The sequence below is a fragment of the Triturus cristatus genome, chromosome 8, assembly GCF_964204655.1.
Source record: "Triturus cristatus chromosome 8, aTriCri1.1, whole genome shotgun sequence".
NCBI classification, from domain to species: Eukaryota; Metazoa; Chordata; class Amphibia; order Caudata; family Salamandridae; genus Triturus; species Triturus cristatus.
This window is the reverse complement of record NC_140591.1, coordinates 335,425,547-335,439,829: the sequence shown is the minus strand read 5'-3', so window position 1 is coordinate 335,439,829 and position 14,283 is coordinate 335,425,547. Positions and strand designations below refer to the sequence as shown.

The 14,283-nt window shown below is 45.0% G+C and overlaps 1 protein-coding gene across 1 annotated transcript in view; it reads right to left on the bottom strand.

Annotated features, from left to right (window-relative positions):
- Window positions 1-5,423, bottom strand: part of POMP (proteasome maturation protein) — a 34,788-nt gene extending 29,365 nt beyond the window's left edge. The window contains exon 1 of the mRNA XM_085621642.1: window positions 5,287-5,423. Within this exon, the coding sequence (XP_085477768.1) occupies window positions 5,287-5,289 (3 nt within the window). The 5' untranslated portion in view covers window positions 5,290-5,423. The remainder of the gene's footprint in view (window positions 1-5,286) is intronic.
- Window positions 5,424-14,283: the final 8,860 nt, after the last annotated feature.

Below are 14,283 nucleotides of genomic sequence, written 5' to 3'. Positions count from 1 at the left end.
CACGATGACCCTCTGTACAAATCTCAGAAACAGGTATTAAGTTGCAGTTACATTTGAACACTGTTAGAAAGCTGAAACCGGAAATATATTTTCTGAAGCTACCCCATAGTGAGCTAGAGAATTACTTTCAGCATCAGATCCACAGTATGCATTCAACATGCTCTCAATTGGTAAGGAAGAAATATTTCAAAGTCTGATTTTAACTCTGGGATGAAATCAAAACCCAAAAGGTTCTACCATATGCTGTACATTGATGACTATTGTCTGGGTATTAATTGCATGGCAGATAAAATAATTAAACTAGTTTGGTCAAAGCACACAACAAACTAGGAAACACAAAGTTTAACTATGTTTGCTCGCGTGTAATGCAACTTGTGAGGTAGGAGAAAATCGATTGGGATGTCAAATAGGTGGAATCGTAGATAACTAAAGACCATTATGGAGTATGTGTGCCTTTCAACTTGAAGACATTATCCAAGAGAATAAGTTAATGGAAAACAGCGTATAACGTTACTTTCAAAGCGGGAGGTAAGCAACTCAAAGTTGGTCCCGAAGCAGCAATAGACATACAATTGCAGATAAAAGCCATGTATACAATTGCTCCATTACCAAAACCGATTACCTTAACTATAAGCCATTTATAGAAAAACACATTTGATTTCATCGGGATGGAGACTGAAAATCATGTAATTTACAAGTAGCACCACAGGGATGGAAAAAGCACCAGTCATTCAGACTATCCTCTTGAGCACCTTCAAATACAATTGCGTTAAAAAAAAACCTGAAGAAAAAACAGATGGGTTACTGCTTCTTCATGGAATGAGCAACAGACCTGGACGAACAAAGTGAAAGAGTGAAGAGACATGTTTGAAAGGTAGTATAGGTACTGGGCAAAGACACACACTGTGAAAAGGCAACATTTGCTGCAGTGGTGAACAATCATGGTCTCCACATTTTTTGTGATACAAGAAACTCTTGAGGCAACAACACAGTCACAAAAGATAACAGTATGTGAGGTACAAGCTGTACACGAAGCATAGTTCACAGTCTGCATCTGATGTAAATCAATGCCATGTCTTCGTCACAGACTTAGTTTTTCTAATAAAATGCTTAGCATGTAAACAAAAACCTTCTTCCATAAGTCCAGGTTACAAGCATTTTACAATTGATTCATATGGAGGACCTGGTCCTCACTCAGAGGGCACAAAATTACCTCTTTAGACTGTGACCAGCAATATCTTCAATAATCCAACTGAAGGTTCGACAGACACAAGCTTTCAAAATCAGGGGACATTTACTACAACTTTTATAAAGTGACAGCTATTCAGGTCTCAGCTTTGGCAAAGTGGCTACACCCCCTCAGAGATCTTAAGACAGGCAGCAGAGCTCAAACTCCCCATCTTACCTTTTTTTGCATTCTGTGACTTAAGTTGTTGTCTTGTATCAATACTAGGAAAATAAATTCACAAGTATAATTTGTCCCTGTGCACTTTCTTTCCTCTGTTATGAGAAGGTGCTGATGTGCCAAAGCCAGACTTTACAATAATGTTAACATTAATTGCACATTTTTTTTTTTTTTTTAATATGGCAGTTGATGTTTATTCAGGAGTATGGACCGTATGGTATGTGGAAACAGTGGTGTGGTGGAGCTCACTGCAGCAGACCCTGCCCAGGAAGAGAGAGGTTTGTGATACGTGTATAATAATCTATGCGACACATTGTACTGTGGTACGCTAGTGCCCTTGACACCACACCACACTGATAGAACATGCAGGTAGGCGTTCAATGAGAGCCAGGCGACGGTTAAGGCTCAGCAGTTGGATATCTGAGCAGGCAAGGAAGCCTCACTCGTTTGGTGGGAAGATCAAATAAAGTTATGAATGGTACTGGAAGGGTCATGGTGTTTTACTACAAAGAGCTACTTATGAAAATCACTGCAGCCTCTCAAAAATGCAGCAGTGCAAACAAGTGTAGGCATAGGCAATGAGCCTTGCCTTTTAATGGTGCTACCTGAACATTTGCCATTGCCAATACTTTTTGAAGATGCTGGTCTGCATAGGCAAAACACTCAGAACTCTGCAATGGCAGTATAAGCTGGTAAGGCTGGAAAAATGGAGGCTCAGCAATTTTAGCATTTTCCTACTACATTTGAACTGGAGGCAAATTCAAGTATGCCGATTGCTGAAGTGACAACATTTTTTCACCATAATTCTAAAAATAGGTCTAGCATGATAGGGAGTTTTCCTGTGATTCGGAAAGCTATTTTGCAATAACGTAGCTGTTATATTAAAATGTGCTCTTTGCAGATCAAAAACCTGGTTGAATTTCCACACAGTACTACCATCGCGGTGGCACTCCCAGAAAACTGCAGCGTGTTGAGACTTCACAGAGAGGGATGGATAGGTGGCGGATTAGCCATTATATTTTAAGAAACACTTAAAAGTCTCTCTCATAGACATGCTATTAGCAGATTGGGCAGAGATTTGTGTTTTTAAAATTGAAGTCTCGCCCAAGGAATGTTGGAGAGGTGCCCCTATTTATCGTCCTCCAGGACCTAAAAGAGACTTTAGTCAGCTTCCTACTGAGTTTATTGCCCAAGATATTCTTACAGTACAATATTTTCTTCTGCCGGGCGATTTAAATTTTCATGATGAAGACTCTGAACATGGAAGTCGCCCAACTGGTTACCAATTTAACCATGTTAGGTCTATATCAGAAAGGGATACGGACCACCCATCTTGCTGGCCACACTTTGGATTTGATTTTTACGAATTCACCCATCTTTGTTCTGTGACACCCCTCAACCTCTTCTTTGGACTAATGACTTTTTAATTTGTTTTCAATTTGCATAGTCCAAAGAGGCTGAGCATCTTAAGAAGGCCGTAAATAAAAGCAACAGACACTGATGCAAAATTGTTCCCGACTCTTTTGCAAAATAATTTTTTAGTATAAACAGCCGCAGATGCTGACATGGATAAAGCCATATTTCATTATCACAAAGATTTAAATACAGCATTCAAATAATTAGCACCTGTTAAAACTTGTTCCAGTTTTAATCATGGTCTGCACACACCCTGGTATACACCAGAACTATGATGTGAGAAGTGGTTGTATCCATCACATTCTGGCTTTAGACCTATGCACAGTACCGAAACAACTTTAATTGCGGTTACTGACTCAATAAGATGCTCTCTTGGCATCACTCCATCACTGCTTGTGCGGTTAGACCTTTCAGCAGCATTCGATACAGTATCCCATCTCAGATAACTTCAAAGGTCGCAGGAGATAGGAATCCATGGAACAGCATTAAAATGGCTCAAGGATTTTCTAACTGGTCGTACCCAGACGATTAATTTGGACCCTTATAAATCACGAACTTTACAATTAGATAAGGGGGTGCCACAAGGCTCTTGTTTGCACCCCACTCTTTTTAACATTTATGTAGCCCCCCCCCTTGCCAAAATTGCCAGAGCATTTGGCTTTGAACCCTTATCGTATGCCGATTACACACAGTTACATATTCACACTTAATAAAGACTTGAGCAATGCAAAAGTGCGCTTTTCTACTGGTATGACAGTTATTGCCACATGGATGACTGAAAACTGTCTACAGCTGACCGCCAGTAAGACAGAGATAATGCTCTTTGGTAAGGCCCAACAGGTCTAGACACCAGACGGGTGGCCCATCGATTTGGGCGCTGCACCCAAGCCGAAGTTGGTTGTAAAATGTACGGGCCTGTGTACAATAGCTACTGCAGTTAATTTTGGATGTACAGCCTGATACCGTGACAGATCAAAAAAATCCATGTGGGAGGTATTATTTCTTGTCCTGAGGAAGGTGGTGTTTTGAACAGTGATACCCACCGAAACGTGTCGACGCACACTGTATAAAGGCATACTGCAGATTGTGGTGACATTTGGGATCTGTTCTTGAGAAAACCTAAAGCACAACGACTATATGTGTTGAACAAATGATCCGGATCTAGTGTATGTGCTTTTTTATGATTAGAAAGTATCTTTCTTGCAGAGTCTCCCTTTGATTAATTGTGTAGATTGAATTATGTGTATGTTTTTATCTTTTTTTAACATTGTAAAATGATCTCTTTGCTCTTGATTATTGTCGGATAATTTTTCATAAAATATTTTTGTAGTATGTTCACATTTCGGCCTTTGATGGTGGTGGTATTATGTTCTGGTGATATTTTGAATGTGACGAGGGCTTTGGCTTCCTTGAATTAAGCCAACCCAAAGGGGATTTTTGACGACGGTCTATTTGGTGCCCTACTCCTTTGGTGGTTAAGGGGCCCCTCTCATTTGTCTTGTATATCAGTATGTGAAGCCAAAACCAGTTGCAAAATTCCGAATGTCTGTATACCAGAAAACCGTATTTTCCAAACATAAATGCAAGTTTATTTTCTATATTATATGTGTTATCTATTGGTCTGTTGTAAATAAAAATAAACAGAGCGGAAACTGCCTCCCTGTTCAAGGTGAGACTAAAATATAGAAGACTTAGAAGTAACACTCCTAGAGCACTCACTTATGCACATATTTGTAACAGCGAGATTTGGGACAAACTTGTACAAAATGTAAGTTTAATGGGTTGTAGGCTACCGCAGAGTGCGGGGTTGGGAGCTCAGTTGCAGCTAATTTGTGGATGCCTTCCCGGAAGCACGGTGAGGGGCAGTTTATATGTATAGTTTTGAACCTGGTGCTGCACGCTGTTTAGAACAGATTCTTACTGAGCCGCCCTTGCTAGTTTCGAAGCTATGCACAAAAAATCTCAACAGCAATCTTCTGAATGTCTATGCAGAACTAAAATTTACATAAGGCAGAGGTCTAATGTTGTGGGTACCACAGACAGTGCTCCAATACCTTTGGGTTGAGTTCGCGCTATATAAAAGAACAAAATATAAATATATATATATATATACAGCGCTTGCTACCTCTGACAAGGGGTAGAAGCGTTTTACGTAGAGTAGCCCGATAATCTGGAAACCAAGATTAGCGGTCAATCAAGAGGTGTTTACGATATTTCATGTGCTCTTTGTGAGCAGAAAAAAAATATTTTTGAACACCACTCTCAGTTATCGCCACCATCTCAATCTGAACACATCCCATTCCTTTTACTTACAAGTCTCTGTCCATTGACTGCATATAATCTATACAAGGCTAAACTACTTGGGCAGACTGCTGTGAATTTTTGTAGAAGCCTGGTATTTAACTCAGTGCACTGCCGCCTCCCTCCTATCGCCCTTTTTGCGCTCCAGGCACAAGGTAACTCACCATGATTGACTATCCTCTTTCTCTTCCTTACGACTCTTTTGCCGGTGCCTTTCACTTTTGCTGTCTTCTGCTGCCTCACTTCCGCCGTCGCGTTCACGTTGAGACGCGTTCCGATGACGTCACGCAAACTACGTGCGTCCGCTGCCCGGCGACAATGATAATCATTCCCCGGAAGTTTCGGGAGTGCTGCTGAGAGATGAAATGAAAGACTACTGGAATATAAATTGCAGTTTTGTAGCTTTCTTTAATGGAACGAATTCGTTATGTTTAAGACTGAGCTACGTATACGCCAACGCGGCTCATAAGAAAACGATACGCTTTTTCCCGCTACATTCTGAAGCCGTTGTGGCCTTACACGATAAGATTCTGGACCAGTAGAGTGTCTGATTAAGAGACATAAAGAGTGAGAACTGTGTTTGGTACATTGTACAGACATGTCAACCCTCCCGATTCAGGCGGGAGACTACCGATTTCAAGGCTAGTCTCCCGCCTCCCGATTCCTGCAAGCAAACACCCGATTCCTCGGGGTTTCAGCAGACAGCTAGGGCTTGGTATTGTGTAACGTGCTAATTCTTCCAGCAATAGTCAGAGTGGCAATGCAGGGGCTCTAGAAGGGGTGAAAAACCAACAAAGCCTCAATCACATGCAAATGGTCTTTTAAAGACCTGTGAAGTACTGGGGGGTGGCTGTGTGTGCCCGGGAAGCTGTTTAAGCCCGGGCTGCCACACGGGGGGGGGGGGGGGGTGTATGCACTGCCAGCAACCTGCCAGGCCAGCACACAACACTTGCATCACCCTCTCTCTGCCTGCCATTGCGCTCCATGCTTCTGAAAGGTAAGAAAAAAACGTGCATTTGCGTTTCAAATGTCCGATCCTGGAGCAGCACACTTCCAAAGCCCATACATGAAGTAACCCGATTCAAAGCCCCATTCTCCCGATTTTTTTAAATAAAATCTCCCACTTTGCGCTTCTGAAATGTTGACATGTATGCATTGTAAGCGCTAAAACAAGACGTTTTAAAGTGGTGACGTAAACGGAGGCAGGCGCGAGTAGATGCACTTCACGATTTTACACGTCAACGCGCCTTACTGCGGAGGGCAATTGCTTGCTGGTCTATTTAGGACGTTAATTATTTCACTGCCTTTCTTTCAGCTTACTAAAGTATACATAGTTGAAATTCAAATGAATGGCTGTTGAGACACGAAACGTTGTCGTAGAAGAGAAGAAAGATGTTTATTTGAAAAGTAACATCTTTAGAGTCCACACGCAGGTGGAAACGTGTGGATAACAGCTCACCAAAGATCAAATCCACCCAAACATTCTATTATGTCATATTTGTGACAAATACACATTCTAAATAGTGACATAACAAATACAGGTCTACCAATAAGAATAAGATATGTAACACCTTTTGGGAAAGGTGTGTAAAGGAAACAAGCATTGAAAAAGCAGATTTTCCACAGTTTTAATGGGTAGAAAATCGTGATTTTATTAAAGGCACGGAGGCTAATATTATGCAGCATACCTTTATTGCTCCTCTAACACAGCAGCAACAAAACACTTGTATTAGAACATTTTCAAACTCTAGAACGTAGAATATGCATATATCCATAGAACCGGCAGCCATCTTCCTCTTTTAACTGCTGCAAAATAAACAGAGTCCAAATACATATGTCCATCTGCAGGTCCAAAATGTCCCATCCTTTGGTGCTCTCCAGCACTTATCACCATTATCCAAATCTTTTTTAACCTACTTAAAAAAATATATAAACAAACATTAAAATTCGGCGGGTCAGTGGAGGGATAATATTAGCCTCCGTGCCTTTAATAAAATCATGATTTTCTACCCATTAAAACTGTGGAAAATCTGCATTTTATGGCAAAGCCCGGAGGCCAATATTATGCATGTTCAAAGTTTGTCTAAAATTCTTTCCAATACATTTTCTACAGGTTTAAAATATAATTTTTTTAAAGTCGAATCATTTGACCAATCAGCCGCTCTCAAGATACCACTCAAACTAAAACCTCTCATAAACGCTTTACAAGAAATCGCAACCCCTAACCGAATGTGCCCCAAAAAGACTCGCATCCACACCAGTCTTACACATAACCTCTTTTACCCACCTTGCCAAGGTAGGTGCTGAAACAGCCTTAAATGGCTTCTTATAAGAAATTAACAACTAAAAAGAACCACTTTGCCTTAATCCTAAAGTCCTCTTCTCATATTCTCTAAGACGACTAACCACACACAAATTACTATGCCACTCCAAAAGAGGATAAAAAATAGTCCTTGACATAGTCTTCGTCCTCTTCCTCAACTCAAAACACACACCTTCCGGTTGATAACATCTAGAATTCACCTCTAAGGCCCTAATATCAGAAACCCTCCTAAAGGAGACCAAAACTCAGAAGCATAGCCAACTTCCAAGATAAACTCTTCAGATCCAAACATGAATTAGCACCCCAACTGTCCAGCTCTTTCAGAACCACTGAGACATCCCACAAAACACCATACTTCGCTTTAGGGGGCAAACTAATCCTAACACTCTTAACCAATCTTTTATCCAAAGCATGTTGTCCCACAGGCAATCCATCCACCAGAACATGCCCTGTTGAAATCGCAGACCTGCTTAAATTCACGGTATTATATGCCAAACCACTATTATACTAAACCGATAAAAAAATTTACCACCTCCACTAGATGTGCTGATACAGGATCCAAACCCCTTTCAACACACCAACCACTCCATTTTTATCAAGCTGATTTGTAAATCCTAGTTGACCCTGGTGACCATCATTCCGCAATGAGATCCGCAGCCTCCTTTGATAGGCCATGCATCTGCCAAACACTCCTGAAATCAACCAAGCCATTAGCCTCAACTGTCCTGACACTACCAACTCGTGTACATTCCCTTGCACATCCAAAATTACATCTCTTAAGTTCGGCAACAAGACTGGATCCTACATCAACAAGCTCATCACATCTGGGAACCACACTTGTGCTTTCCAAAATGGCGTTACCAGGACTATCTCAGCCTCTTCCCTCCTGACTTTCATCAACACTCTCTGAATCATAGAGAACGGAGGAAAAGCATAATTCCTCCCCCTCTTCCACTCCTGAAGAAAAGCATCTGTCCCCTTTGCTTCCGGATCCAGCCTCCAGCTGTAAAATTCCTTCAACTGGTCAGTCTGTCCGCAAACAGATCTGCCTGCAGAGGACCCCACCTCTGTTGCAACCTCTGGAAAACTTCCCTGTTTAACTTCCAATTGATCACATCCCTGAGATACCTTGAATACCAATCAGATTCTAAGTTGCTCAATCCTAGGATATACTGAACCTGAACCATAATCTCCCTCTCCAAACATAACCTCAAAAATTCCTTTGCTAACTCCGCTAGGCACCTCGACCGAGGACCCCCCAGATGGTTCACATATCGCACTGCCGAAAAATTCTCCATCTTCAACAGAACACAACATTTTACCTGATCCTTCAAAAAACTTTTTTATCGCAAACGGCCCCGCCATTAGCTCCGAACAATTTATGTGCAGTTCTCTTTCTTCCTTGGACCACTGTTCCCCTGTCGACATTGTTCCACACCTTGCCCCCCAACCGTGCAAACTCTCATCCGGCTTCATCTCTATCTCTGGAACCTCTCCAAATATAGCCCTTCCAATCCATGCTTCCAGACTCATCAACCACCAATCCAACTCTTCCCTAGTTTCCTGAGTCATTTTCACCTTCTGTGAATATTTTGTCTCCTGCCTCAAATCAAAAGCTTTCAACCTCTGTAATGCCCTGTAATGAAGGGGAGCAGGAAAGATTGCTTGAATCGATGCTGATAACAGACCCAACAGACGAGCCAACTGCCTCAAAGTAATCCACTTTGCATTCTTTACTCTCTTCACCTCTTTTCTTATTTTCTTCACTTTCTCCATAGGAAACTTCAACACACATTCCAATGTCTGTATCTGAAAACCTAAAATCTGCATCACTTGCTCTGGCTCCACATATTACTTCTCCCTGTTCACCACAAAACCCAGATCCTCCAGAACTTTTATTGCAAATTCCATTTGCACCCTTGCCAATCTCCTGTCCTCTGCCATAATCAAAATATCGTCCAGAAAAGCAATTAAACGAATCCCCCTGGACCTTAGCCATGCCACTACTGGCCTCATCTCCTTCGTAAAACACCATGGAGCTGAAGTCAATCCGAATGGAAGACTTTAGAACCTCCAATGCACTCCCTTACACCTGAACTGAAGGTAGTCTCTTTGTTCCTCGCACATCGGAATGGTCAGATAAGCATCCTTCAAATCTAACACAGTCAACCAATCCCCTTTCCTTAGCAAATCCCGCAACATATGAATTCCTTCCATCTTGAAATGGCTGTAACAAACCCAATCGTTCAACTCCCTTAGATTTATTACCGGCCTCATACCTTTTCCCTTCTTCTCTACAAGAAACAAATTGCTTACGAAACAACCTTGAACCCTCTTTGCAGGCTCTATTGCCCCTTTTGCTTCCCAAGCTTCTACTTCTTTCGTTACAACATCTTCCATCTCCTTTGAAAACCTTAAAATATTGGGAGTCCTCTCTTGTATTGGCGTCTGAATAAAATATTCAATAACCTGCCACAGTTTCCAAAATCCAAGGATCCTGAGTTATTTCTCTCCATCTTAAAACAAACTGGGCTAGTCTGCCTCCCAATTTTATTTTAGTAGAAATATGGCCTGGTATACAACTTACCTGAGGCACCGCTTGATTTTCTCCCTCACCGCATGCCTCTTGACATTGCTCTCTGCCTCTGCGGGTAAAAACAACCCTGCTCCGTCCGTGCAAAACCATAGTTTGCTCCATAGTTCGCTCCATAGGGTCTAAATCCTCTACCAAAGGAACCTCTGGTAATACCCTGTCCACAGCTGGGGAATGGACCCCGCATTCTTCCGGCCATTCCAAAAACCCTATGAATATCCTTCAGAGCCTTCTGTAGTGAAAGGTACCCACATACCTAGCCATGTCCTTCACAAATTCATCTCCAAAGAGCAAACCTTCACTTTGCTCCCCCAGTTCCTTACTAGCTAAATCTGCTAGCTTAGGATCAATTTTAAAAAGGATGCTTTTCCTTCTTTCCACACAATGTGCCGCATTAGAGTTCCCCAGAAGGCAAATCGCCCTCTGTACCCGCTGACGTAACTCAACTGCGTCCACTCCTGTATTGTTAGAGTGCGCCTCTTCACATAAATCAAAAATCTTAGTAAGAAGACCCAGCACATCCAACAGCCTATCTTGACATCCTTTGAGTCCTTTATCCAGACCCCTTCTTGGATCTTTGCCTGATTTATTCAGAAAAGCCATTATTTTCTGATCCAATTCTGGTGTATACGCCACTTTACTATCCAAACTAGGCCTTGGATATTCTGATCTCATCCTTGGTCTAACCTACTTTGGAATCTCTCTTCTTATCCATTATGTGACATATTTAGCCATGTGCTCAGCAGGAGTCCACTGAGGAGACAGAGGATGCTGAATCAGCAGAGGATCAAACAACTCCTCTCCGGGGCGTGGCTTGCAGCCGATCGTAATGGCCGCGGCTTAGAGGAGCTACGGAGAAGGCGCGAGTTCCCCCATTTATCCGGCACACAATCCGCCCACAAATCCTATCTCGAAGGCATACACAGGAATCGGAGCACACAAGGCACCCTCCGATCCTGATTCCAGCCGCCAACAACGTTCCCCGCGACTTCTGGGCCGAGGTGATGGTGGCGGCCTAGACCGCCAAAAAGACTGAAGCCGGGGCCTCGCTTGCTGTGGTGGCCCGATCAGGGCGTGCACAGCTCGGCAGTGCCAGACCCGTCGACTTCGCCTGGGTGACGTATGCCAGGATCCGAACACGCGAGTCATCCTCCGATCCTGGTGCTAATCCCACACTGCAACCCCCAAGACTCAGCGGTCGTGGGGGCGGCCGCGGCCCGGATGGGCAGCTGAAGCCGGGGCCTCAATTGGTGAGGAGGCCCGACCAAATTGAGTGGCACCCGGCGGCAAGGAGGCAGTAATGCCGGGAGTGTGAGATACCGCGCAGAACAGGGGGTCGCTCCGGCCGGGCAGCCCCGCCAAGCAGTGGTGGAGAGCCACAATAGCAGGACGGCATTGGGGGCCACGTGAAGGTCTAAAGTCTTGAAGAGCCACGGGTGACAAAATAAGCGGGGCGGCATCTGTAGGACCGCCAGGCACCATAACTTTCTTGCAAAATCAGGGTCAAGTAGGGGGCAGCGATACCCTTGTCCTGCAGGCCCAATCAAAGGAGCCTGCAGCTGCGGTGCACCCCGACGCTCACACGCTGTGCAACGAGGAGACGAGAGCCCCATAGACATTGGCCCGAGGACTCACAGAAGATATCGAGGAAGGATATCGGCACTAGCATTACCTTTGTCTCCCCACAATTGACCTGCTTACACATGGCGCAACTGGCCTTCTTTTCTAAATACCCACCACGAACATACGTCACGGCGGGAAAGCCGACAGGCCGCACGTGGCAAAAAGACACGCGGCGGTGAATACCGGCTAGTGCCCCGACCATCAGCCACAGATGGGGGCAGAGGTCCATGCACGACCCCCCAGGTCAAGCTTGACAAATATGCCTACTCTAAAGACTTCCCAGCTCTACCAGAACGACAGGCCCCATCTGACAAAACCCCACCACCGGAGGGACCAGCGAAGATCACACTGGGGGACATCATGTCTGCCCTTAATAAGGTCCAAACAACGGTGGGGTCAATTTCCTCTGATGTTTATTTCCTGAGGGCAGACTTTCAAAAAATGGCCACCAGGGTCACGGAGGTTGAGAAGGTGACAACGTCTCTCACTAAAGACACTACCACCCAGCTAAAGAAGGTCAGTAAACTGGAAGCCGAGAACAAGCCCATGGCGGCCAAGCTCGATGATCAGGAGGGGCGCTCCTGGCGCAATAACGTCAGAATTACTGGTGTTTCGGAGAGCGAAGGTGGCCCAGCAATGGATCTCTATATTGAAGACCTCATAAAATATAGGCTTCAACCCAGGGGGCTCTCGTCCTTTTTCTCAGTGGAGAGAGCACACAGGATACCCGGAGGCAGGCCTGGCCCCCCCCCCCCCCTGGCCCGCATCTTTAATTTCCGAGATTGAGACGCTATACTGCAAACAGCGCCGGTGGCCCCTCCACTACGTATACAAAATTCTGTGGTCTCATTCTTTCCGGATTACACGGCGGCAGTTACAAAGAGACGACGGAGCTTCCTGGAGGTAAAAAGGAACTCAGAAGCAGAGAGCTACCCTATTCCATGCTGTTTCCAGCTAAACAACGTGTGGTGGCAGATGGGAAAACGTGGCTTTTTGACACCGGAGGAGGCCCAGGAGTGACTCGAGGGCTGGAGACGCATGGGAGGTTCACGCCGGACAGAGAGATTTCGACAGTGGCTCGGAGAAGAAGACGACGCTCGGGACCACAGACGCGAAGGCGAGGAAGGGGCTTCCTCACAGATAGAGGCGAGAGTGTGAAACTTAGGCGGCATCACATGTTTGGGTCTGGCCCCGACGCGAAGGCATGCGTGCAGCAGATGCCGCGATGAGGGATGTTTACTCAGGGGGAGTCGGATGACCTGGCCAACCAAGTCATCCAGAACACCAACCTGAAGCAGCACAACATGACTCTAGAACTGCTCTGACAAGCCAAAATGTGTAGTTTAATGTTTGTCTTCGAGTAGGGGAACGACTGAGGCGCCTCCCGGACTTCCTCCCCTCACACAAGTACTGTTTAATGGGAATGAAGCACTCTGCACTGTTGGGGTGGCGGGTAGTTTGGGATCCGTCTGGCAGGGGAGTAGGGAGGGGGCTGGTGGGGGGTTTTGTTTTTTGTTTATGGTTGTCCTTTTCTTTTATACGCATATGAGCTCAAGTACAACAGATAGAATTAATCACACAACCGTTGCTCCACACGCTTGGTATTCCACTGGTTGAAACCCACTGTCGTGCAGTGATCACACAATTTACCAGACTATGACATCTGAGACCACAAGCTTACGATTAGATAACACACATGCGCAGGGCTCGCCCTTGACCATGATATCCTGGAATGTGAATGGGCTTGGAAATAAGATAAAACGGGGTCTAGTATTACAGTATCTTAAGAGACATGGCCCGTCAGTCTGCCTTATACAAGAAACCCACTTGGTGGGCACAGCTGTTAAAGCTCTGGACAGATGGGGGTTTAAGATGGTGACCCACTCTGAATTTACATCTGGTTCTCGAGGGGTTGGGATCCTGATCAGAAAGAGCTGCCCTGTGATAGTGACTTGGTCATGGACGGACGACCAGGGGCACTTTGCAGCGGCCTCCTGTCAGTGGGAGGGGAAGGTGTATAATCCTGTCTCATTGTACATACCTCCGGCACTTCACACACTCGCTTTCCCAGCCCTAGGTAAATTCCTGCTAGATCTGCCCCCCTGGGAACTTGTAATAGGGACGATTTCAACACCACAATGGATGATGCAAGGGACAGACGCCCACTGAGGGGGCGGGAAGCGTGCATATCGACCTTGCGGGATTTCGCTGATGCAATGGGTTTGGTGGATGTTTGGCGCATGCGAAACCCAACTGAACATCAGTATACGCACCAGTCAGGCGTGCATAATAGTCTTTCCCGGATAGACCTATTCCTCACAACGCCGATGGGTTTGGAAGCCATACGAGACAACACACACCTCCCCAGAGGCATCTCAGACCACTCCCCGATACTATTATACACATCACACCTCACGGGTCGGAGACGTATTTTCCCCATTCACCCCGGGTACCTCAAGGTGCCAACCATACGTAAGGCCATGCATAAGACCACAAACCAATACTTTCAGGAAAACATGCACTCAGTGACCTCCCCAGTCGTGCTCTGGGAGGCATATAAGACGGTCATGCGCGGCCAGGCCATCTCTGTGATCTCTGCCCACAAACGTGACATAACTCAAC